The 27,800-nt window shown below is 30.6% G+C and overlaps 1 protein-coding gene across 1 annotated transcript; it reads left to right on the top strand.

Annotated features, from left to right (window-relative positions):
* Nucleotides 1-1,966: 1,966 nt before the first annotated feature.
* LOC147806678 (protein FAM200A-like) lies at nt 1,967-27,800 on the top strand. Its single transcript, XM_087149702.1, has 2 exons — nt 1,967-2,066; nt 27,469-27,800. The coding sequence occupies exons 1-2, from the start codon at nt 1,967-1,969 to the stop codon at nt 27,798-27,800; spliced, it is 432 nt and encodes a 143-aa protein (XP_087005828.1).

Here is a 27,800-nt window from a genome sequence, read left to right as displayed (position 1 = left end):
GAAATTCGTAAAACGAGTGCGTTGAAATATTTAAAGAACTCTCCCTCCTCGGGTAAAAGTGTTTTTCTTAAGTGAATACAAACACACAACAAAGATGTTCTTCGATCTACTCACCCCCCCCCCCTCCCTCCCTTAAGCAAACTGATCACTCGTTTTCCTTTGGACTCTAACAGACAGAACAAAAGAACAACAAGAAAAAAAAATGGGTCGTGTTTTGAGGAAAACTTTTCTATTGAATGATGAGGGAAATTGCTGCTGTGTTGCCAATACTCAGAATTTGCGTTTTTAGGCGCAGACGATAATAAAGTCGGGACTCTAACGAGATTAAAACCTTCCTTCGAGCAGATTAAATTCTTTCGAATTATTGACAGCCAATTGAAATAGGGCCTGATGACTTTTTTTCTTTTTCTTATTCCAATGAGCATCGAGTAAAAGTTTGTTTGCTGACGGGAGAGAGTCTGGCACAAATGCATAAAGAACACTTTAATTGGAATTTTCATTTTCCCGATAAAGAACAAGTTTTGTATAACTTTTTACGCAAATAATCGAGGACAAGCCGACATGTTTTTCAACCTATTTGAAGAATACGGCGGCGTTTCTTAGAACGTTATTGGCATCGCCACCCTTAACTACACATTCATGATATTACCACACTGAAAATCACAAATTAACATTTTTGAAGAAACAAGAAAATTGAAAAAATAAGAAGTTGTGATAGCTTGATTACGATCACTGGTTACTCGTGGGTCAAATGCTTCATCTTTCTGGATTGACTCAGTTAAACGCCACACCATTAATGGATTGCAAAAATTGATGTTTGTCGTCTGATTGGTTTTCAAATCCTGACTATATACGTGTTTCACAAAATAATTCTTCAGTATTCATATTTATATTGAAATCACCGTCAAGCGAGTCATTATACGTTAATAATAAAAAGAATATGAAAAACTTTAAATTAATGTTATATAACTACCTTAAAAATGCCTACGAGTGAAAATAAAAAGGAAAACAGCAGCGGTCGCCGTAGCAACGCATGCCATGACGACGCATGCGTACTATTTACTATTACTCATGAACACAGTTGAAAAGTATTAAGACGCCATAAAACCCAAACCAATACCCATTTTGCCAATGGGTAAAAAGCAATAAACATGTTATAATCGTGACTAATACAAAAGGAAGACGAAACTAAAATCATCCGAAACCAATTAATTCGTCAGGTAAAACTAAAGAACGTTCGCTTTTTATTTGATACGACTTTTTTTTTAATTATTATTATTATTTTAATTTAATTTTTTAAATGATTGAACTCTATAATGATTTGGCAAAAAACGATAGCAATTAATTAAAACTGAACATTAGTTTTAAATCCCTTATGTGAATGTTTCTGTCACTTCATTGTTGAAAATTAACTAATATGTGAACCGTGGTGGCTCAAGAGATAGAACGTTCGCCTTCCAATGAATTAAACCGGGTTCGAATCCCAGTGATGGCTGGTTGATACGAATTTCCGCATCCGGCTTCCGCCGACCTCAGTGCTGACGTAAAATATCAGTGTTATATCGATGATGGAGTGGAGTCGCCTTGGTGTCTGGCTATTTGAAGAATCTTTTCGCTGTTTTCTTCTCTATGTAACGCAAATGCTGGTTGGTTCTCTCAAAAAGTCCTCGAAGAAGGCAAATTTCTCCCAATTTTTGATCTAAAAGTTCCCTTGTCTTTTGGATTGGGATCAAAATTACAAGGTTATGAAGAAATAGTTGTCGTAACCCAAAATTGGACCACCTATTCAACGAAGGTTATAAAGGAAAAAAAAGAAAACTACTATGATTATATTCAGTTTTAAAACTAGAGAAAAATATGACTTAAGATAAAATTATTGAATAGATAGGTTATAAAATGGGAGTAACTTTTTACGCAATCGTTTGTTCACCACAGGTGGCCAGACTTTTGTGCTAGCCCCTACGTAATGAAACCATCTCGATACTCCAGAGATCCAAAGGCCCATCGGACACGGAAACCACTAACTGCGTGCTCTTCTCTGCACCCATTGGCCAATCCTTCAAATCGTAAGTACCACTACCAAATCGAACCCTTAACCTGTAGTTTCATTTCTGGCTGCTTTGTAAGCTATTTTATTGCCAAGTATGCCTGCATGTGCTGCAACACAGTTGACCTTGAAGCTGCAGTGTTCTGCTGCTTCTATAAGATTGATTTGAGTTTCTGAGACAAATTTGTCTTTCTGTTTTGTATTATTTAAGGCTTACTTGTTAGCAGGGCTCAAAAAACTGCCCGTCCGCCCGTCCTCGGCGGTCCAAATTTCTCCGCGGACAACAAATTTCTCGAATCCGACGTCCGCGCGGACGGTCATTTTCCTGTTAATGTTCGTGATACATTTTCAATTTTGGTTATTAGAATTGATGTTTTCTACATCTGGGAGTACCGCAGCGGTTGAAAGGGACTTTTTAGCAATGAACTTACAAAAAAACACATTACGTACTGATCTTAAGCAGGCGTTAAACGCAATTATGAACATCTACCTAAATGGAAGACCCGTCTCAGATTTCTGTGCAGAAACCTCCGTAAATCTTTGGCTTGATTGTGGAACTGGCAAACGTCATATTTGATTCATTTAAAAAATGCAGTACCCTTGGATAAATTGACATTCCAGATAACTTGACCTTTGTCATTTAAATTATTTCATAAAAGAAATATTAGGTTTTACTATTAGTTACCTAGCATTTCTTTTATTACTGTATAATGTAATCCCAGTATTTGTAATTCTAGTAACTACTAATTCATTGTGCAATTAATACAAATGTTAGTAATAAATAAGAGAAAATTACATTTTTATTCATTTAGAAGCTACGGGTTAGTTTCAATGGAGGACGGGTACATTGTTGGACAAGCCGTCCTCGGGGACGGGTAACATTTCTGAGTTTTTTCGAGCCCTGCTTGTTAGGCTCTGTTTTTAGGGTTGCTGTTTTCATATTATTGGTATTTAACCCTATAGCTTCTCATGGTGAATTGCTAGCATTTCTGCTTGGAATATTGAGTCGCCTGAGATCCAGGTGTATTCCTAAGCTTCTATTAAGGTGTTGTGCTCAAGCACGTGGAAGGCAGCGCCTACAATACTATCAAATTTCTAACCATCCGTATATTATTCTAGAGCTGTTTTTGTAAGATTAGTTTAATTTTCAATTGTTATATCTTCATAGCTGTTTTTTTTTGTGGGGTGAATTAAGTTTGTGACGCACGGTGGCTGAGCGGTAGCTCTTCGCGCTGTCGTGCCACAGGTCCCTGGTTCGATCCTCGGGACGGGCAAGGTTGACTCAGCCTTTCATCCCTTCAGTGGGTCGATAAATGAGTACCAAGCATGCTTGGGAACTAAACACTGGGGGTTCCGCGTTCGGCTGACCACCTGACCGGAACATCTGCTCCTGCACCCCAGAGCCCAAGGTCAAGAAAACTGAGATGGGCACAGTAGCCCTTGGCCCTCTATGGGCTGTCGCGCCACTGAGTTTAGTTTTAGAATTAAGTTTGTTCTTATTTTTCGCTGATAGTCAACTGCGCGCTAATGATTATTTTTATAGATGTTATTTATTTTTATTTTATAACCATCGTTGAACAGCTGACCCAATTTTTGGGTTTACGACTACTAATATTCGACTCCGTATCCTTGTCATGCTGAACCCAGTCCAGAAGACAAGGGAACTCCTTGATCAAGTATTGGGAGAAATTTGCCTAAGTGGAGGACGTTTTGATAAAACTCACCCGCATTTGCGTTACATGGAGTGGTAAATCACGAAAACCACCCACGATTATCCTAACAGCAAATGTACTCGAACTACTGCTGAGGATATTTCACGATGTCTCCTTTTTTATTTTATAACTCTCGCTGAACAGCTGACCCAATGAATTGTCTTTGTTAATGTCACAATCTGTAATCTTATGTGTAAATATGTTCTGTCTTAAAATTTAATTTTATTCTCTCTACAATAAAAAACAGTAAGCACTTTGGTGTTTAACACAACGTTTCATTTTGTTTAGCAGCGCAAACTCTATAGAACAGGGGTTTCCAACTTACACGAGGTCGGGGGCCTCAATTAAAAACACAAATCAAATGGCGGGCTTTTATCAAAATTTTATGTTGGACTCTTATGCTTGAAGGAACATTAAATATTACATTCAGATTTACAAAACAAAAGTAATGAATTACAAAGTAAAATAAGTAGATTTTTAAAAATATTTCATTGCATAATTAAAAATTCGGGCTACAATAACTTTAAAAAGGTTGGTATTAAAACTTACATAGTAGCACACAAAATGTTCAGTGAGAAAATTGAGGTTTGTCTGCTGCAACCACCAGAGAATAGATATTTGCATTTTAAATTTAAAATTTACAAATGTGTGTGTAAATATTTTCGTCCAAAATGAGTGATTTCAAAAAGTTAAATCAGAAATTTCTGATACACACATGATAAATTATATTCACAAAATACAAAAAAAATGAAATAAAAAAGAGCAACATACACGCTTATTTTTGTATTTGAATAAATATTTTCTTGGATGCAAAACCTGAGAAATAAATTTTTTTTACACCGTTGGTATATTAAATTTCAAAGAAAAGAAGAAATTAGGTTTTTATTAACGAGAAAAGTATTTGATACCCACACAGATTTTTTACGAAAATTGTCCGCAAAAAAATTACAACTAATGTATTTTAGTTCGTGGGCCAAAAAAAAAAGCTTCGCTGGCCGGATGTGGCCCTCGGGCCGCCAGTTGGAAACCACTGCTATAGAACATACGATCTTGAAATTATGAAAGAGTGAAAACATGTGCAGTGAGTATGATGGAATAAAAAAAAATTAAAATTCAATGAATAGTTACTGTTAAATTTGTTACAAAAAAAAACCATGCGGACCTTTCTACAGGCAGCAAAAATGCAACAGCGGAGTTAAAATTTATCCTGCTTAAGGGGCCATTTTCATTTATAAACTTGAAAGGAATAAATTAAATAGAGAAAACATTAATTGAGAAAATGTTTCTGTGTTAAATGTATACTCTTCTATGTTAAATGTTCCACCACACTATTCATATCGAAATTTTCAAAAACTTAAAATTCTCCTGATAAATGAAAATTATTTCCAGTTTTAAATATTATGTGAGGCAAGGTCAAATTTATTTCTTATTACTTCTTATTATGTCACGCATTCCTCAAGTTTAAATTTTTGTTTTCAAGTACAGTTGATTATTTTTTAAAATTTGGGTATTTTTTTTATTCCGTTGCGATTAATATAGTAATACAATAAGTTTACGTAAATATATAACGATTATGCATAGACAAAATGACCATTTTTTGTTTTTTTTATAATATTGAATTTTAGGAATAAAGATGAATGAGGAATAGATACTGTTGATAAAGATTGGTGTTTCTTATTTAATTAAAAAGAGAAAGGACAAAAGATTTATTAGATAATTATTTTTTAACAGCTCTAATGATGTATAAGTAATTATTTATTTATGCTTATTTTAATGAATATCACTAGGAATCAAGGCCGTAGCCAGGATATTTTTTCGGGGGGGGGGGATATGGTAAGAAGCAAGGACAGTTTCAGACATGCAAAGTAGGGGAAAAACATTGTAACAAATATTGTTTATTCTGTTTGCAAAAGTCAAACTAGTAATTAAAAAATATTACATAATACTTATTTTTCAATTAATATTACATAATTATAATCAATTTGTAAACAAAGTTTACAAAGACATGCGACGGGGATTTGAAGAAAATGTTTCGATTACTTATTTAGGACAACCCGGAATATCCCGAAATATGCTTAATAAAGTTAGCCTTTCTTCTTCATCATTTCTGTTTTTAAGCGTTTAAGAGTAGAAAAAGTTCTTTCTGCAGTTGCTGTGGTGATTGGCAACGTAGCCAATATTGATAACAAGCAATAAATGTTTGGGAACAATATACTGTCACATTCTTCCATTGCTGAAAGTGCCTTATCTGGTCTACTAAGGGGTTCACGCAGGTTCCACTTTGATGCCCAAACTTCCATTTCTCCCATGAGGTTTTCGATGTCTATGAAATCTGCGTCGATTCGGAAATTGCATAAATTAATATGCTGAAAAACAATTGATTTCGGGGGAGTAGTCTAACCGAAGGAAAGATGAGACACAACTTCAATTGAATTTTTGAAAGTTAATTTTATTCTTGATTTAATGGTGACGTTATACAAAATATTGTTAACTTTATTCTTAATTTAAAATATTCGTAATTTAATGTTAATGTTGCATAAAATATTGTTAATTTTATTCTTCATTTAATGTTGTCGTTGTATAAAATATCGTTGCTTTTATTCTTAATTTAATATTGTCGTTGTATAAAATATCGTTGCTTTTATTCTTAATTTAATATTGACGTTCTATAAAATATTGTTACTTTTATTCTTAATTTAATATTGACGTTCTATAAAATATTGTTACTTTTATTCTTAATTTAATATTGACGTTCTATAAAATATTGTTACTTTTATTCTTAATTTAATATTGACGTTCTATAAAATATTGTTACTTTTATTCTTAATTTAATATTGACGTTCTACAAAATATTGTTACTTTTATTCTTAATTTAATATTGACGTTCTATAAAATATTGTTACTTTTATTCTTAATTTAATATTGACGTTCTATAAAATATTGTTACTTTTATTCTTAATTTAATATTGACGTTCTATAAAATATTGTTACTTTTATTCTTAATTTAATATTGACGTTCTATAAAATATTGTTACTTTTATTCTTAATTTAATATTGACGTTCTATAAAATATTGTTACTTTTATTCTTAATTTAATATTGACGTTCTACAAAATATTGTTACTTTTATTCTTAATTTAATATTGACGTTCTATAAAATATTGTTACTTTTATTCTTAATTTAATATTGACGTTCTATAAAATATTGTTACTTTTATTCTTAATTTAATATTGACGTTCTATAAAATATTGTTACTTTTATTCTTAATTTAATATTGACGTTCTATAAAATATTGTTACTTTTATTCTTAATTTAATATTGACGTTCTATAAAATATTGTTACTTTTATTCTTAATTTAATATTGACGTTCTATAAAATATTGTTACTTTTATTCTTAATTTAATATTGACGTTCTACAAAATATTGTTACTTTTATTCTTAATTTAATATTGACGTTCTATAAAATATTGTTACTTTTATTCTTAATTTAATATTGACGTTCTATAAAATATTGTTCATTTTATTCTTAATATTAATGTTGTATAAAATATTGCTAATTTTTTTCTTAATTTAATGTTAATGTTGCATAAAATATTGTTAATTTTATTCTTCATTTAATATCGACGCTGTATGAAATATTGTTATTTTTATTCTTAATTTAATATTGACGTTATATAAAATATTGTTACTTTCATTCTCAAATTAATTTTAACATTACATAGTATATTGTAAACTTTATTTCCAATTTAATGGTGACCTCGTTATATGAAATATTGTTCACTTTATTCTTATTTTAATGTTGCATAAAATATTGTTAATTTTATTCTTAATTTAAATGGTGGCTTCTTTATATAAAATATTGTCAACTTTATTCTTAATCTAATGATGACCTCGTTACATAAAATAGTGTTAACTTTATTCTTAATTTAAAATATCGTTACTTTTATTCTTAATTAAATGTTAATGTTGCATTAGGTATTGTTAATTTTATTCTTCATTTAATGTTGACATTGTATAAAATATTGTTACTTTAATTCTTAATTTATTATTGACGTTCTATAAAATATTGCAACTTTTATTCTTAATTTAATATTGACGTTCTATAAAATATTGTTAATTTTATTTTAATTGTTAATATTGTATAAAATATTGTTAATTTTATTCTTAATTTAATTTTAACATTATAGAATATTGTAAACTTTATTTCCAGTTTAATGGTGACCTCGTTATATGAAATATTGTTAACTTCATTCTTATTTTAATCTTGACGTTGTATAAAATATCGTTCCTCTTATTCTTAATTTAATGTTGCATAGAATATTGTTAATTTTATTCTTAATTTAATGGTGGCTTCTTTATATGAAATATTGTCAACTTTATTCTTAATCTAATGATGACCTCGTTACATCAAATAGTGTTAACTGTATTCTTAATTAAAAATATCGTTACTTTTATTCTTAATTTAATGCTGTCGTTCTATAAAATATTGTTAATTTTATTCTTATTGTTAATGTTGTATAAGATATTGTTAATTTTATTCTTAATTTGACGTTTACGTTGTATGAAATATTGTTCATTTTATTCTTAATTTAATGTCGACGTTATATGAAATATTGTTCATTTTATTCTTAATTTAACGTTGATGTTATATGAAATATTGTTAATTTATTCTTAATTTAACGTTGACGTTATATGAAATATTGTTCATTTCATTCTTAATTTAATATTGACGTTGTACAAAATATTGTTAATTTATTCTTAATTTAACGTTGACGTTGTATGAAATATTGTTAATTTATTCTTAATTTAACGTTGACGTTATATGAAATATTGTTTATTTTATTCTTAATTTAACGTTGACGTTATATGAAATATTGTTCATTTTATTCTTAATTTAACGTTGACGTTATATGAAATATTCCTCATTTTATTCTTAATTTAACGTTGACGTTACATAAAATATTGTTCATTTTATTATTAATTTAACGTTGACGTTACATGAAATATTTTTCCATCATGAACTCTTCACACGATGGAGAACAAAAGGGTTCCCGTATTCCAGGATTTAAATCCATCTTTCTCCTTTTCTTTCCCATTTTCCTTCCTTTTTCCAGGATCGGTTGCGGGGGTTAAATGCGTTTTCAAATACTTTATGGTGGTCCCGGATTGCGAGAAGTTCAGTGGCGGCGGTGGTTAAAGGGGGAAAAAAAATGGATGTTGATCTAAGCTTTAAGTGTGCTTAAGGATTTGACGCAGTTCACCATGTTACGGTCACAGCCATTGAACCTAAACGCAGCTGCTCCCCACGTCAAACGACACCTAGGGATCTTTCCCTCATTGCAACTTGATTAGGTTATTTCATTCTACAGTCACAGTGAACCTTCTGAACCTTCGAGGGATCGAAATTTCCGTTCACTATATCCGTTAAACAATTTTAACTAATGGATCCGAAATCCTCGTTTTTACTGTGCATTATTTGAATACAAGACCCATAAAATAACATACAAAAATAACTGAAAAATAATGCGTAGTAACAAAAAAAACTAACTTTGCTTTTATTTTTTATTACTCTTCGTCTTGCATACAAAAAAAAATAAGTAATCTTTAGCTGATGCAGAGAAAATTTTGTCCTTACATCTGCCTTTGTTTAGGGATGGAAAAGTGTGATAAAAGAAGCAAACAAGAAAAATAAAAATCAGTACTAGTATTTATTTTGAAGTAGACATTTCAAAATTTTTATTAGAAAAAAATAAGAAAATCAGTCGAAAACAGAAAAAGTTTATAATATCAAACTTCCTCACTTTTTTAGTTCACTATGTCCACAAAAAATAACATTATACGAAGGCACGGGACCGAGCATTTCTTTCACTATATCCGGGAGTTCCTTATAAACCGTGTTCACTATAGCGAGGTTTGACTGTATTTAAAATAAAATATAAAAATAATGTCGGTTGTTAACGCGCAATTAAACATATGAAAACTGTTATTTAAAAGTGTATTTTTTTAAACAAATTACTCGGGGCAACACCTTTTTTGTAGCATTTATAGACAAATACAGTCGATTCCCGGTATAGTGAGCTGTCATGGGACCGACATTTCGGTTCACTATAACCGAGAGTTCACTATATCCGCAGTGCTTCCTTTTATGACACATTATTTAAATCAGGGGTCGCCAAACTTTTTTGATTATCGACCCCTATATAATTTTTCGAAATCTCCATCGACCCCCACAAAAGTAATTTTCTGTAAATTAAAATAAAACTCTATTAGATACTATGTTTGTACATTTATTTTATGATTTTAAACATAAAGTAATAGTACATTATGTAACAATAGTTTTATGAAAAATATATTAATATTGAAATTTAAATACCTTATTATTAAATAATAAGTAATTATGCATAAGTAGATATAATAAGTAAAGTAACTAAAGATTTACTGCTTCTTGATCAATAAGATGGGAGGGCCTGGTGTTTTTTTGCAAGGTTCGCTATATTGGGTTCAAAATGGGTCAATTTTAATTTTCGTCAAAATTGGTCAATTTTGTAATTTTCGTAAAAAAAATACAAAGTGTGCTATACTTTTGTCGCGGGCTATACTAAGCCATATCATTAATGCTTACCTTCTTTTTTGTGCATTAATAATTAAAATTGATATCTAAACCAAACGAATGGTTTTATCGAAACAATAACTAATTATCCAAAACTATAAAAGTTTTAATAATGACACTGCAAATATTCAACACAGTTTGCAAAGATAGCTGAAACTGCGTATGATATTTGCATTTGTAACGTCAATGCTCGTCACACGTGACATTTGGACAAGCGCACATATGCATATGACTTATAAACTGCGCTGAGTTCGTGCCACTGTGCGGTGGTACGTACATACTTGTTTCACCCCAATAAATATACGTTTATTAATTTATGTTTTATAAAGAAACTGATATTGAGTCAATTATAAAAAAAATTCACAAATTTTACATACTTAATTAGGTATGTGTGATTTGCGTATTGAGAACTGTTTCTTTTTTCGACCCACAATTGACCCTTCCGATTCGGATCGACCCCCATTCGCCCCCCTGTCTCAGATCGACCCCTGCTTTTGTTAAATAGACCCTTGGGAGTCTATATAGACCACTTTGGCGTCCTCTGATTTAAATAAATGACCCATAAAAAGCAATGCGTACAAAAAAATTTAAGGATGGCCTTTATTTGAGATAGAACTGAGGAAACTGAGATAGAAGGAAAAACTGAGGATAGGGAAACTGAAAAACAAGAAAAAAATGCTTATGGCTACATTACACTCAATAGATTGTTTTAAAAATCGGTCTAGGTATTTTATGCGGAAATTTCAAAATTACCAAAAATTGAAGAAAAAAATCAGTCGAAGACAGAAAAAGGTTCATAACGCAAAGTAACTAAAATAAAAATTTTTCTTTGTCGATCTAAGTAGGAATTGACTTTGAAAATTCTACTTTATATTTCTTATTTTTAAATTAAAGACAAAAGTAATTATGCATTAAATAAGAAAAAAATGAATTACAATGAACTTACATTGCAATTTTTCTGAAAAAATTTATTTTTTATTTCGAAAAAATTTTTATTTAACAAGATTTTGAGAAGAAACCCTTCAAAAAAGGAATTCAAATTAACATGAGGTGGATATGTAATGCCAAGAGGAGAAATACTTTTTCGACATAACGAGGTTTTCGAGAAATCGAAGTTCGAGATATCGAGAGCATACTGTACTTAGATTTCATATTTATTTTCATTTTTATATTTTATTGCCATTTCAGCATTAAATATGTCTATTTCCTTATAACGACGAACTCGCTATAACGATATTTTCAACTGTAATCAATTGTTTTTATGTAGTTCTTGTTTTATAAATTCTTTACACATACTTATAAGGAAAAGTTTTGCTACAATGCAATGAGATTGCAAATAATATTTTTATAAAATCATTTTAACTCTAAAAATAAATAAAAATCATCGAATTTAATTGATTTTCAGTTGCAAATAATAATCAAATTCTTAATAATAAATATTTATGAAAAAAGAAAATTGAAAATAGCACAAGCAAGTAACTATGCATCATAATATAACAGAGTTTTATTTTATTTCATAACCGTCATAGAAAAGCCGACAGAGTTTTGAGTTCACGACTACCAATGTTCAACTCCGTAACCTTGTAATTGCAAACCTAATTCAGAAGACAAGGGTACTCCTGGATAAAGGATTGGGAGAAATTTAACTTCGTGGTGAACTTTTTGATGTAACTAAGCCGCATTTGCGTTACATGGAATTGCAACCACGAGAACCTCTCACGGTTATCCTAACCCAAGATCCATCTTAAACTCAGGGCTAAAGTCTTAAACTGAGGATAATTGACGATATCTTCGCTACTTAATTTTAATTGAGCAGTATTACTTATTATTATGTATAACAGTATATTCTGTATTTGTATCACAGTATTATAACAGTATTTTGTATTACTTAAAGATAGGTTTTGCTATAATATAATGAGGTTGCAATTAAAATTTTTATAAAATCATTTTAACTCTAAAAATATAAATTATAAAAAGAACATTTTAACAAACATAGTATGTTTCTTCTTCAAAAGTTTGTTTTGGTGGAAAACAAATAAAACATCGAAGGAATGTTGGGACAAAATCTTTTCCTTTTTTTTATGAAAATGTATTCAAATCCTGGGCAAATTTATAAACAACAAAAATAAATTTTTATTCCTTTACTTCAAGAAAGACAAATTGCCCACACAAAATGACGTTATTAATTTGCGGCAAAGAAAACAAATACGGCGAGTAATTAAAACAATAAGTGATGAAAATTAAATTAATTGTGAAGCTGACATCAAAAAAGGAATTAATTCATTCATTAAACGGGAAAAGAGGAATTCATTAAAAAAAAATTTATTAATGCAAACAAATTCATTTTCAATTTATTAACGAATCGAAGGTTTTTCTAATAAAATTAACATCTCGAGGAAGATCGACATTTTTTTATTTAAATATAAATTCATGAAAAAAAAACTAAATGAGCTGATTCTTTAATTTATTAAATATTTTCTTCGTGAACAATTAAAGCGTTAAAAATAATGAAATATAAAAAAGCATTAAGTAGTAATTTTTTAATACCAGTGTCGTGGTTAACAAGAGCGAAATAAAATAAAACTCTATTATTGTTGGTGAAAATGTAGAAGTTTTAATTTGCAAAATAAAAACAGAAATAACAAAGAAGAAAAAACTTTCAATCGCATTATTGCAATCACTGGTTACCCATTGTTTTGTTTTTTTCTTAATAAACTTTTACAAGCAAAACAATATTTCAAGTCATCGGTTTCAAAAACTGCATCCATTGGGTATTCACGCTTCAAAAAGGTCACGGATACCCACACATGTGATCTATGACGTCATCTGATCGTTTTATTTTATAGTTTTTAACCCTCGTTGAAAAAATACCCAATTTTGGGTTTACTCCTAATATCCAACTCCGTAACCTTGTAGTTTTGAGCCCAATCCAGAAGACAAGAAAACTCATAAATCAAGTATTGAGAGAAATTTGCCTCCGTGAAGGACTTTTTGATGAAATTTTGCAGCAGCGTTACATAGAGAGGAAAACCAGGGAACCCTCCCACAGTAAGCCTGGCAGCAAGGGGACAGACAGTAACCCATGATCTGTTTTTCATCCCAGGTTCATAAAAAAAGAAAAATCCAACTACTTTAAATTGACCTAAATAATTGTCCTGGTTGTCAATTCATGTTCATTGAACTTCTAATATGTAATGATTTTATAGTAAATTTAAATCCCGTGATGCAACATCAGAAAATACTACACTGAAAAATGTTAATCATCAAATTTAACTGATTTTCAGTTGCAAATAATAATGAAATTCTTAATAATAAATATTTAAGAAAATTGAAAATAACACAAGCAAACAATTATGTATCATAATATAACAGACATTTAGTTTATTTTATAACCGCCATTGAAAAGCCTACCCAGTTTTGAGTTAACGATCACCAATGTTCAACTCCGTAGCCTTGCAATTTTGAACTCAATCCAGAAGACAAAGGTGCTCCTGGATCAAGGCTTGGGAGAAATTTATCTTCCTGGAGGACTTTTTGATGGAACTAACCAGCATTCCTTTTTTACTTCGAAAAATATTCGACTTAACAAGCGTTGAAATAACAAGATTTTCGAGCTATCGAGAGTATATTTTAGTTAAATTTTAAAAAAAATTCATTTTTATTTTTTATTTCTATTTTAACAGTAAATATATCTATTATTTTATAACGACAAACTCGCTATAACAATATTTTCATCTGTAATGAATAGTGTTTATAACGCTCTATTTCTGTATTATTTACTTTACAGGTTCTTACAAATGCTAATAAGGGAAAGGTTTCGCAATAATGCAATGAGCCTGAAATCAAAAATTTTTATAAAATCATTTTAGCTCTAAAAATATAAAATATAAAAAAGAACTTTTTAACAAACATTGTATGCTTCTTCTTCAAAAGTTTGTTTTGGTGGAAAACAAATAAAACATAAAAGGAATGTTGAGACAAAATCTTTTCCTTTTTTTTATGAAAATGTATTTAAATCCTGGGCAAGTTTAAAACAAAAATAAATTTTTATTCCTTTACTTCAAGAAAGACAAATTGCCCACACAAAATGACGTTATTAATTTGCGGCAAAGAAAACAAATGCGGCGAGTAATTAAAACAATAAGTGATGAAAATTAAATTAATTGTGAGGCTGACATCAAAAAAGGAATTGATTCATTCATTAAACGGGAAAAGAGGAATTCACAAAAAAAGTTTATTAATGCAAACAAATTCATTTTCAATTTATTAACAAATCGAAGGGTTTTCTAATAAAATTAACATCTCGTGAAGATCGACAATTTGTTTTTTTATTTAAATTCATGAGGGAAAAAAACTCAATAAGCTTCCATTTTTGATTCTTTAATTTATTAAACATTTTCTTGTTGTATGAAAAGTTAAAGCGTTAAAAATAATGAAAATAGTTTTAAAAAAACCTTTACATGGTAGTAAGTTTTCAATATCAGGGTATACTTAGCGTATAATTAATAGTGTATAATTTTTTAATAACAGTAAAATAAAAATAAAAACTATTATTGTTGGTGAAAATTTAGAAGTTGCGTCATTTGCAAAATAAAAACGGAAATAACAAAGGAGCAAAAACTTAACCAATGAGTAACTTATTATAAACCAATGACTAACTAGGGATCACATTATTGCAGTAGCTGGTTACATAATGCGATTACTCATTGCTTTTATTTTTTTTCTTAATAAACTTTCATGAACAAAACAATTCAAATCGTGGTTTTTTAAAAACTGCATCAATTAGGTACTCGCACTTCAAGAAGAAAGATTAAGGATACCCACACATGTGACATATGATGTCAGCTCATCGTTTTATTTTATATTTTATAACCCTCGTTTAACAACCAACTAAATTTTGGGTTCACACATACTAATATCCAACTCCTTAACCTTGTAGTTTTGAATCCAATCCAAAGGACAAGGTAACTCTTGGATCAATCATTGTGAGAAATTTGCCTCCGTGTATGCCTTTTTGATGAAACTAACCCGTATGTGCGTTACATGGAGAAGAAAACCATGAAAACATCCGACGGTTAGCCTAACGGCAAAGGGACTAACCCATACTCCGCCTACCACTGAGGATATTTTACGTCAGCACTGTGGTCGTTGCGGAATTCGCTATCGCCTGAGCCACAACGACTCCCAACGGATCGTTTATTAGCAAAATGGTGAGTTAAAGTCGAGTTAAGTTTCTCCGCATAAGTTAGAATGTTAATCTTAAATACAGCACCATATCGCACATCGAAATTGCTGAAATATAATTCTTTCTCGTTTAACTTAGATTTATTATTTGTTTATATATTTAATTGTAACCGAGATGTATTTTTATCGCGATATATACTTTATTGTAACCGTGATATATTTTTGGGTGCCTGGCAATTTTGATGCATAATTAGTTTATGCATGTTATACATGGCTTCGTATCTGCCTTTGTGTTAAGTACGAAAAATATAGTGAAAGAATTGAAATATTAGTGAAAGAATATAGAATGTGTGAGTTCACTCACTTAAGAGAATCGATCAAGCTTCGCTATCTCGAAATAGAACGGACAGAACAGTTGCTAACGTAAACAAATACCACGTTTCAATAACCAATCAGAACGAGATATCCACACTACGTCACTTTCAGGTATCCTAATGATTCTCTTGTCGTCCAGTGGACTGAATCGGTTTTAATAATTTTCAGCCGTTTCTTACGATGTCATGAAACTATTTTCAGTCTTCAGCATTCATATTTGTACTAAAATCACTACTACGAGAGTACTTTTGAATAAATTAAGCGCATAAAATATTTTAAACTAATATTATTTTAAAACATTAAAAATGCATGCTGATAAAAGAACAACTCAGACAGAAAAACGATCAACTCCAAAAAGTTCTAAAATTATCGTCTGTTTTTTTTAATTTTATTTGATCATCTTGTACTGCTTTTTTATTAATGTTTATGTTAGCCTTATCTTTTTATTTTAATATTTTACTTAAGGAACTTTTTGTTTGTGGTTATGGTGTTAGGTAGACTAGTCGAAATGCTAGCGGATATGAAAAACCTAGAACAAATCTGTTTTGCAATGAGCAAAACAGATTTTATTGGCCAAATTTTATGTATAGAGTCTGGCACTAATGCTTCCATAACATTTCCAAACGCTTATTTTTCTAAGAAATGACAACAAAAAAAATGTGATCTGCGTTAGTGTTTATATTCTAATACTTTGTTATGAAGAAAAAAGGATGCTTAGTATAGAACTTCCTTATGTTGTCATTTATAAGAAGTTTAAAGAATAGTTTGTGATAATTTGTTATTAAAACATAACTGGCCTTTTGTGTATTTTCTTCAAAGAAAAATGCACTATCAAATGCTTGGCGTAGATCATCATTCCGATGTTATTTTTAATAAGAAAAGTGATAGATTGTGACATATATATTATTAAATCATAAATAGCATTTTGTACGCATTCATCAATCAAAAATAATCTAAGAAGTGCATGATGTAATATTTCTTCAGTTGTTATTTTTAAAAAGCAAAGAAGTTATTTGTATTCTTTTGTCATACAAAGAGTAAATGCTGCAGTAAAAATATAGATCATGGCTAGGACTGGGCGATATTCGAAATTATGTATCGTGATGCATCGTCAGTTTTGCATCGCGATATAGTATTTTTTAATTTCATTTACTTGTAAGGCACAGAAAGTCAGATTTCTATCAAAACTTCATACTCAGATTGATTTAAATCAATTTATAAATTTGAAGATATCTATGTTTTGCTTAAGAGAGATATTAAATAAATTGACTACAATGTACAAATCTTACTTAAAATATTTATTGAAATGTTAGTTTAGAAATTCATAATAAGTGCAAAACAAAGTGTTAAAAACTTTTTTTAAAGCGTTTTTTACAAATTAATATTTTCTTGTACTATTATGCATAAATAATTACATGATTATTAAGTTCGATCGTAATGCTCAATTTCCAAATAAAACGTTAAAAAAATTTTATGCTTAAAACAAAGAGCTAAATAAATTTTAGAAAAATAAAAAAACGCTTTTAAAACACTATTTTTTATTATTATCATTTCAGTTATTATAGTTCTATTATAGTTCATCTAAGTCACTCTAGAGCTGCACAGTGGGCTATTGGTGACGGTCTGGGAAACATCCCTAAGGATGATCCGAAGACATGCCATCACAATTTTGATCCTCTGCAGATGGGATGGCACCCCCGCTTCGGTAGCTCGACCACCTGTACGCGAAGTCGATCACTTTACGGTAGAACAGTTTAACGAGGACCCATACCGCACACCTTTGGTCCCTACGCAGACTGAGTCAAGTGGTCACTCACCCGCACACTGACCGCTGCCAGTGATGCTTGACTTCGGTGATCTGCAGGGAACCGTGTCTTAACGATCAGTCCACTGCGGGACCTTATAATTTCAGATAAATAATTAAATTAAATAATGACCGAATTATGAACGAAAAACAAAGTAAGATTTAATTTCTTAAAAATAAAAAAATTGTAATATTCGATAATATATTTAGCTAATTAACAAATATGAAAAGAACATTTTTTTAAAAAAATTATTATACTCTCTAATAAAACAAAGTGCTAAATGATTTAAAAAAATGAATAAAATACGCAAACCTTTCAAAATTTTTTGTATAAACAAAGTTGATTGACTTATGTCCAAATCCAAATGCCAAAAATAAATTTTGTTTTAACTTTATTTCTAAAAATAAAAACAGCAAGATTTATAAATTTAAAATCAGTAATAAAAACTCATTAAATTATTAGAAGTCTCATCCAAAAAGCTTTTAATAAATTAAAAGAAAGTAAATAAATAACCTAACAAATTTAATTCTTTATGGGCGCCTAAATTAGATTGCCGATAATTTTCACATTTAAAAATAAAAACAAGATTTTTTTTAAAAAAAACTCATCTAATTAATGAAGAAGCTCTTCTTTATATATTCTTTTCAATAATAGATTGCCTTCAGAACAAGGTAGCATTGGTGATCACGAAGTTAGTCCCACTGAAAATAATCTACAAGAAAAGTCGCGACAAAGAAAAAAAAAAGTTAAGAGGTACGAAAAGAAACATGCGATATAACGATATGTGTTCTCAAAACTCTGATTCTGAAGCTCACCAATCAAGGCCATTTCAACATAACGAAACGAACATCGTCTTCCACAGCGCTAGTCGACATCGGAACGTAAGAGAAGAGTCTTATATCGTTATCTTACATCCTTGCGTATCTTATATCGCTATATCGTTTTGCCCTCGTTGTCTTTACTCGACGGGTTAAATCAGATTTCTGATGCATCGCCTTGAGTGAAAGTCGCTGTATTGTCTTGCCGATATATGCGTTAAATCGATATGTCTCGATACATCGATTTATAGCCCAGTCCTAATCATGACATTAATTGAAAAATAACTGAGAAGTATTTTCACATCAGACTTATATCATTATAGCAGTTTAAATTAGAAACTGTTCTTACTTCACTTGTATTAAGATTTTTCTTACAAAATATTAGAAAATTTCAATATAAATATTTTAGATTTATATCGGGCCACACGTATCCTCTTTCCCTTTTTATGTTACTTTCGATATCAACTCTTGTGTGAGCTAATAAAATATAGATCTCGAGATTGATATATAAATATTCCAATAACAATGGATAAATAGTTATTATTTAAAGTAAAATTTGAGAAAAAAGTCACGAAAATAAAAATAGGTCTTTTAGAATGTTAAATTTTTACTCAGTAGTTACATATCTGTGAACTGCAGAGTAGTCCTTGTAGTATTCTTTTACTACAATTTAAGTGTATAATAATTCTCAAATTAATTATCTATGATTTTTTATATTCTATGGTACTCCAGTGCTTTTTTCTGAACCCTTTTTGAATAGTACCTCTAATACTTGAATTTTTTGCTAAGCAAAACAAAATGTGATGACAAGTTATAAATATTGAATTTAACATCAGGGTTAAAGCAATAAAAATGAGAGAAAAAATACTTCAAATTGCATTATGTTCAGAACAAACTAAAATTTTATTTTATTTTATATTTTATTTTTATTTTATAAAAGTCGTTGAACAGCCGACCCGATTTTCGGGATGGCGAATTCTAATGTTAAACTCAGTACCCTTGTAATTTTAAACCCAATCCAGAAGACAAGGAAACTTCTGGATCAAGTATTTGGAGAAATTTGCGTTCGTGGTGGACTTTTTGATGGAACTAACCCGTCTTTGCGTTACACGGAGAGGAAGACCACGAGAACCTCCCACGGTTTGTCTTACGGCAAGGGCACTCTAATCCATGATCCGTCTACCACTGAGGATATTTTACGTCAGCACAGTGGTCGGTACAAGCCGGATGCGAATTCGTATCGACCAGCCTTCAGTGGGATTTGAACCCGGTTCACCTCATTGGAAGGCGAACGCTTTATCCTCTGCGCCATCTCGGCTCAAACTAAAATTTTGAAGGAATAAAAAACGAATGTTAAAGTAGTCCTTTCACTGCAGCACCGCCCATGTGGTATTTTTTACTGGATGTTTTTGTCAAATTTTCTTACATTTCATTGTACACCCTCTATATTTCTCTCGCTTTCAAGTTTTGAAGCCTTACACTTTTTGCGCATCAAAGCAAAATATAACGTTAAATTTAAAGTCCGAAACAGTGGTTTCGACTCTTACGTTTTTTAAACGTGGAGAGATTCTACATACAGTGAAACCTGCCAAGTTGACCACCTTTGTAAGTTGGACGCCTGCATAAGTTGACCTCAATTATCATGAACGGAATTTTTCCTATATAATATAAAGAAGCAAAACCACCTGTCTATCTTGTATGTTGACCACTGAAATAAGTCAATTTTGTTTAGGAGTATTATGAAATTCTATTCTAAAACCCTAATAAGTTGAACAGAAAAAAAAAATTCAGAAAATTTTCTGTCATTTTGCAATGTATGTTAAAATTTCACTTGTTTGGTGAAATAGTGTAAAAAGCTATTCTAGACCCTTTTGTGAGTTGACCATCTGGAGAAACTGTAGGGGGCCAGCTTTTGACCAATTCTTTCATTCATTCATTGAAAACAGTTGTGTTAGTTGAAAAGTTGCTCTTCCAGTCGCAGTTTTCAAATTATACATGTTTTCGTGTTCTGATATTTTAAGAAATTATTTTTATTAAACACTTCACATGCATAACTAACAAAATATTTTTTTTTAAAAGTTAGTTTTGCTCAATAAAATTTTAAAGTCAAGTAAAAATTTTTTTTAAATATATAGCAACATGATATAGGAAACGAAAAAGTAAACAATGACCCACCCCCTCTATAAGTTGACCACTAAAACAATACACCACAAGTGGTCAACTTACGCTAGTTTTACTGTATATTACGTTAATGAAATAAATTTATATAACATTTTCCCCTAATAAAATTACTAATACCTTTCAATATATTTGTGGGGTTATATCTGTCATTTTAAAAAGCAGCCATTGAAAATTCTTCCGTCAGAAAAGATCGCACATTGTTTTATGATTAAGTGATAAGGCAGTGATTGTCAGTAATATTCGAACAAGTCTTAATGACAGAGGATGCCGTAGGGGAGTCATAAAACGAAAGGTAAATAACAATGGCAACAAAATATAAAGTCAAAACCTCATCACTCAGTTGACCAATTGGAAAAGGGTGGAAATTTAATGGAACGACACACTTCGGATCAAGAGAACATTCCCGGAGATTTGATGGCCTCGGGAGAAGACCCTCAGGAGGGAGAACGTTTTGCGCCCCTATCCAATTAGCTGGAAGATGATGAGTGGGGACCCTTTTCTAGGGGCATTGTTGTGCGACCCAATATAAAGTTCGAATATAAAAGTGGGGATCTCGCGGGAATTCAACATAAAGTGATTGAAAATGCTCAACCTTCGAAATAAAACAATTAAGATGCCCCGTTTTAAGAAGGAAGGGTTTTTAAAGGTTGTTCTATATTAGATTCAAGTTTATTATACTAGAAATCCTTCCACTAATACAGGAAACTTTTTGAGTGGCTAGCCCATATAGCTTAAATGTTTATTTTTTAATTCCTATCGATACTGTTAGTTGTGTAAAAAATATAGATTAAAAATACTCACTTAACTAATCTTCAAAATAAAACTATCAAGATGCATCTTTTAAAAGTCCCCAAGGAAGGGTTTTCAAATCTAGGTAAATGTAGTTTTGTAATATAGTAATGTAGCATGTAAAAATCTGGTACTGTAATAATGTATAGTAGAATGTAGCATGTAAAAATGTACTTCTGTAATAATGTAGCATGTAAAAATGTAGTACTGTAATAAAGTAAACTGTAATAAAGTAATGTAATACTGTAATAAAGTAATGTAGCATGTAAAAATGTAGTGCTGTAATAATTTAATGTAGTTATGTAGCATGTAAAAATGTAGAACTTTAATAATGTAAAGTAATTTTCAAATGTTTAAAAATACACAAGGAAGAGTATTTAAATTTCAATCAATACTGTTAGTTGGGTTAAAAATATTGATTAAAAAATACTCACTCAACTAATCTTCAAAATAAAACTATTAGGATGCCGGTTTTAAATTCCACAAAGAAGTATTTTTAAATCTTGGTGAATGTAGTTTTGTATTGTAGTATGTAAAAATGTAGTAATGTAGTTTTTAAATGTTTTAAAAAACCACGAGAAAGGGTATTTGAATTTCAATCAATACTGTTAGTTGTGTTAAAAATATTGATTGAAAATACTCAGATTACCTTCAAAATAAAACTATTATGATGCCGGTTTTAAGTTCAACAGAGAAGTATTTTTAAATCTTATTGAGTGTAGTTTTGTAATGTAATGTAGTATGTAGTAATGTAGTTTTTAAATGTTTAAAAATCCACAAGGAAGGGTTTTTAAATTTCAATCAATGACGTTAGTTGTGTCAAAAATATTGAAAAATATTGATTGAAAATATTTAACCTTCAAAATAAAACAATTGAGATGCAAATTTTAAAAATCCTCAAGGAAAGGATTTTTAAAACTAGGTAAATGCAGTTTTGTAATGTAATGTAGCATCTAAAAATGTTGTAATGTAGTAATGTAATATAAAAACGTAATGTAGTTTTTAAATGTTTAAAAATCCACAAGGAAGAGTTTTATTTTTTAATCAATACTGTTAATTGTGTTAAAAAATATTGATTGAAAATACTTCTACAAAATAAAACAATTAAGATGCCAGTTTTAAAAATCCACAAGAAAGAGTTTTTAAATGTTATTCTAGAGATGTATATTCGATTGAACTTTATTATGTTGGCAATCCTTCCATTACCACTAGAAAAGATTACTAAGTATTGATCTGTGGTTCAAATTAACAAATCACATGAATTAAAAACAAAAGAAACTTCAATGTGATATGACTATAGCCAGTATTATAAGAGCTCACGTTTCCCTTTCTACATAAGCTTTACGTTCCTCAAATTATAAAATCATGACACACAAAAGAAAAATATAGTATTGAATTAATAGGAGAGCGCCATCTGGTGGCATTCCGAGACAAGTACAGTGAACTTTTTAAGTGGTTGGATCTGTAGCTTGAATTTTTACTTTCAAAATTTCAATCAATACTGTTATTTGTTTTAAAAATGCGGGGCTCCTATAAAGAATGTCGCAGTTTAAATGGTACGGTTTAATTTAAACTATCATAAATAATGCATAAAATTAAATTGGCCTGTACTTTTTCTTATACATGCGGATCAGTTACTCCGGCTGCATCGAATTCTCACAGTATAGTCTACGGTTTTCGAAAACAAGTGTAGAGACTTAGCTTGGCTCTTAAGCTGGGCTAGGGTGTTGGTGATTTTTCTTTACCTTAATAGTACATTTTCTTCAATTTTTTGGTTAATTTTTTTAATCCCCCCCCCCTTTTTATCAATTTTGATTGATACATTTTTATTTTAAGGACGTTTGGCTTATGACTTAAATTTTACTTCACAAATTAAATTTTGCTTCAAATCTCGTGTTTTAAATGTGCTCCAAAAACAAGTGCCGAATATCGATCCGAGGTTGGCATAAGAATTTTTTTTCTTTTCTTTTTTGGGTGAAATTTTTCGATTTTAAGAATATCAAAAGAGATTTGATGCGAATTTGATGTTTTTGAAGCTTGGAACTAAAGATGAATTAATTCTTATTTATCTTCAACTGGTATTTATTTGCATTTCATTTTATTCATAAATTACTTATTTGTACTTAATTTTTTGTATTAAATTAAATAAACACAGGTTACGTTTTATAAATTTTTTTCGAATGAAAAAAAATCTAAAACATCGAAAATTTAAAGGTGATCATTATAGTTAAAATTTTAAGGTAATTTTCGTAATTTTTAAAGACTTTTCTAAACTTTTAACACTACTTTAAGATATTTTAAGTCAGAAACATACTAGACTTACTTATAATTTATGATGCATACATTCAATATTTGTAAGAAAAGCTTTGTCAGTTTATCTTCAATTTGATAAATGATTTATCGAGTCATTAGTTGATTTGATCCATAATTAAGATGCTTGTTCCATTATGTCTCTCTAAAGTCTCTTTTTAGGTAAGGTTCTGAAACTGTACACACATGCAATTTGGGAAACACAGCTGTAAAGGATCAATATACGAGTATTACGAGTGTTGCAACACTCGTATTACGAGTGTTGCATACTACGGGAAATCCGCTATTGCAAGTAACCTTTAAAATGTTAAAATTGTATGTTTACGGCGAGTTAAATATTATTAGCTTCCACCTACTAGGAAAGAGTATTTTTTCTTTATTTAGCAAAATACTTTTCTCTTTTGTTTTAGTTAGCGATATTTCTATTTCTAAATAAAGATTTAAATTAAGAAATTAATTGTTTTCTTTTCTTGTATCAAAGCAGAAACGCGAAAAATAGCCATTTTCTTCTTAATTTTTAACTCCTATTATAGTAAAGAATTGTGTGGGCTGCCAACTGTTAATTTATAACATCTTCTTTCTAACAAAACCTCTGACACTATTTTTATTTTATAACTGCTGTTGAACAGCCGACTCAATTTTTTGGGTTTACGATTACTAATTTTCATCTCCTTAACCTTGTAATTTTGAACCAATTCAGAGGACAAGGAAACTCCTGAATCAGAGATGTTATGAGAACATAGAAGCCTTTGTGACTCGACAGATTTAAAGTGGATCAGTCACCATTTCGATCGAACCTCTTGGACATGGGCCCTCCCCACTAGGCAATCCCGGCCTTCCTGCCACTATTTTAAGAAATTCTTCTGACCAGGTCAAGAATGCGTCATTTTTTAATAACTTAATAATCACCTTTATTAATGACACCAAAAATTAATTTTCTTTTTGCAAAAACGCGTTCGAACATTCTTGTGATTTCTACCTTTCATAAAACAATTCAGTGCATCGGCAAAAGCAGTTTAACTAACATACAAAATGACCAAAAATGCATCATACAATTAAAAAGTTAGATAATTCAGTCATCTAAGAGGCAGCTTTACGTCCTGCGCTATCAAAATGCCTTGTTTCGAGATTAAGACTGCAGCTTTTTTTCCCCTTGCATTGTGGGCCACAAGACCATGATCTTTAGTCAAAAGTCAAAAATTAAATTTTCAACTAAAATATGTGTAGGCAATTTAAATATATCCCAAATTAAGTATTCATAATCATTCCAAAAGAAATTTACTTTTTAGACCGACGAGAGTACAATGAAATGAAAAATATGTTAAAAAAAATTTTAAATGTAACTTTTAAATTTTTATTTCAGAAATATATATAGGAATTTCACCTTACTGTTGCATATTTACCGGAGTAATTAGTATGAAATGATAGTACAATTTTTCAATGCGTTGGATTAGTTAATACTCTTGACAAACTTATAGTTTATATCTTACCATTCGACATTTTGCAATGTTTGAATGACTTTCGAAACTTTGTTCCAAAAAGTTCCAAGAGGTCATTAGCTAAACTTTTTTTTGTTGTCTTCTTTGATGTTTCTTCTTTCGAAAAAAACTTGCCCCATTTTGCCCGTATTGCAAAGGTGGACTAAATATACCGAAAAACAAAAATTATGTTTTTTTTCTTCACGTTTTCGCGTTATTTTGTAATTAGTTCGCGTTATTTTGTAATTAGTTCGCGTTATTTTGCAATTAGTTCGCGTTATTCTGTAATATTACTTCGGAAATATAATTTGCTTTTCATTTTTAATATAAAATGACGAAAATTATTATATTTTCATTGCTATATTTAGCTATTTAACGGTACTATATATATATTTTTTTGCTCGTCATATTTCAGCCGCCATTTTGCTTGTTTTTTTGGGTATTATTAGTGTATTTCAAAATTTCAACTATGAATTCAATTTAATTGCACATAAAAAAAACCAAATTTTGAAACAAATTTTATCGAAATACTAATTTTGGTCAAGAAACCTTGGATGCTGGCCCACTGTGCCTTGGTGAGAAAAGATTTTGCAGAAAAAAGCAAGTGGATCCAAATGTCAGCCAAAGTTAATGAGTTGTACGGCCTGCAAACCGTTTTTCACTTCAACAATAATAGAATGCAAAAGTCTCGTTTCTCCTAATCAGCGGTATCTCGAAAGGAAGGGGTGGAATAAAACTTTTCCCAAAGAGTTGACTTTTTTATTGAAACCACGATTACTCTTTTTCTAATCCGAGAGAGAGAGAAGACATCTCTTCAGAACAATTCGAAGCACGCAGTGTGGAATCCCTGAAATTCGTCAGGAGTTGGATTTGGGGTGTTCCCACGAGGGACAAGAAAACCTCGCTCGAACGATCGCACTAAAGAGACACGCGAATATCTGCAGCTCACGTACCACGTATCGTGGTTCGTTACATTCCCCTCTACTCTAAGAGAATGAGAAATGACCCTTAAGGCAACCCACAACAACAACAACCATCATCCAGGCTTTTGGGGGGGGGGGGAATGTTCTTTTTTTGTCATCCTAATTTTTTTAAAACGAGTTTCGATCTTCGATCCAAAAATTGCTAGTTTGGAGTTATGAAAGAAAATTAATTTATGATTCGTGATATAGGACAAAATTAACGGTTGCCTCAGGGCCACTCTCCGCGACGAAGTATTACTATTGGTGATTAAAAAATTGTCTGCAATATACTATTACTTCACACTCTCTGTATTCGTTGATTTAATGTAATAATTGACTTTAAAATAATTTCATTCATTAAATAGGGGTGAGAGAAAAACGAAATGGAATTTTCTGATGGGTTAAGCAAGTGTTTCCCAACGTGGGGCCCACGCCCCACTGGGGGAGAGGGGGCAATTTGATTGTTAATGGGTGCAATTCGAAAATGGACTCGACACGAGTTTAACCCTTTTGCTCCGGGCCATTTAAATGCAATGCTAGATTTCGGTGCCAAAATTGAAAGGAAAAATCAAATTCTTAAATAATTGCAGCCAATAAATATTATAATTTCTTTTGACGAGACCAGAATATCAACTGGGTTTTTGCCTTTGCAAGTTAACCTCCCTGCAGCAGACTCCGCGTGGACTTTCAAACTTTAAGGGAAAATTTTGAAAAGAGGACAACAATAAAGTCTCTATTTACTGCTCACACTTCAACTCATAATCGTATTCTTGAGGCTAGTTATCAAATTTTTTTATTCATCGCTAAATCTGGAAAAAATCATACTACAGGAGACAATTTAATAAAACCATCAATATCAGCATCTTTTAAAACGATTCTTGAAAAAGATGACAAAGGTGCAAAAGCTATGCCACTCAGTAACAATAATACTGAATAGACGAAATGAGTGAAGATATTGAAAACATGCTGAAAACAAGAAAATTCTCAGTGTAAATGGATGAATCAACTTTGATAGACAGTGTGGCAGTATTGATAACTTACATAAGATATATTGATAAAGGGCATTTTGCCAAAGAAATGTTGTTCCGTAAAAGATTAGAAAGCACCATGACCTCCAATGATATATATATAATAAGCTAAAAAAGTATATAGATGTCAATAATATATCAATAAATACATAACATCTTGTGCTGCAGATGATGCTCCTGAGAAAAATGGCAGCTTAAAATTGATGAAAGATGAGAATCCAGAAATGATTCTCGTGCATTGTGTTATTCATAGGGAAAACTTGGTAGCTAGAAACATCTTGCCTGTTCTAAATGAAGTACTACATTCAGTAATAAAGTGCATCAATAATATTAAAGCTAATGCCAAATGTGAGCTTCTCTTCAAGCTCTTTTGTGAAAAACAAAATGCAGACCATGTTAGACTTTTACTTCACACTGAAGTAAGATGCCTCTCTAAAGGGAACTGTTTTAAAAGATTTATGGAAGTGTTTGATATTCTTAGTGATTTTTTAAGCGACTAA

This window comes from Parasteatoda tepidariorum, chromosome 8 (genome assembly GCF_982258835.1).
Source record: "Parasteatoda tepidariorum strain Cologne lab strain chromosome 8, Ptep-v5.0, whole genome shotgun sequence".
Lineage (NCBI taxonomy): Eukaryota > Metazoa > Arthropoda > Arachnida > Araneae > Theridiidae > Parasteatoda > Parasteatoda tepidariorum.
This window is presented reverse-complemented; position numbering and strand designations above follow the sequence as displayed.

Excerpts from the sequence above, each read along its gene's own strand:
- LOC147806678 (XM_087149702.1), top strand. The coding sequence starts at position 1,967 with ATGAAACCATCTCGATACTCCAGAGATCCAAAGGCCCATCGGACACGG. Across the intron at positions 2,067-27,468 it reads ATTGGCCAATCCTTCAAATC|ATGATGCTCCTGAGAAAAAT; the intron begins GTAAGTACCACT and ends CTTGTGCTGCAG.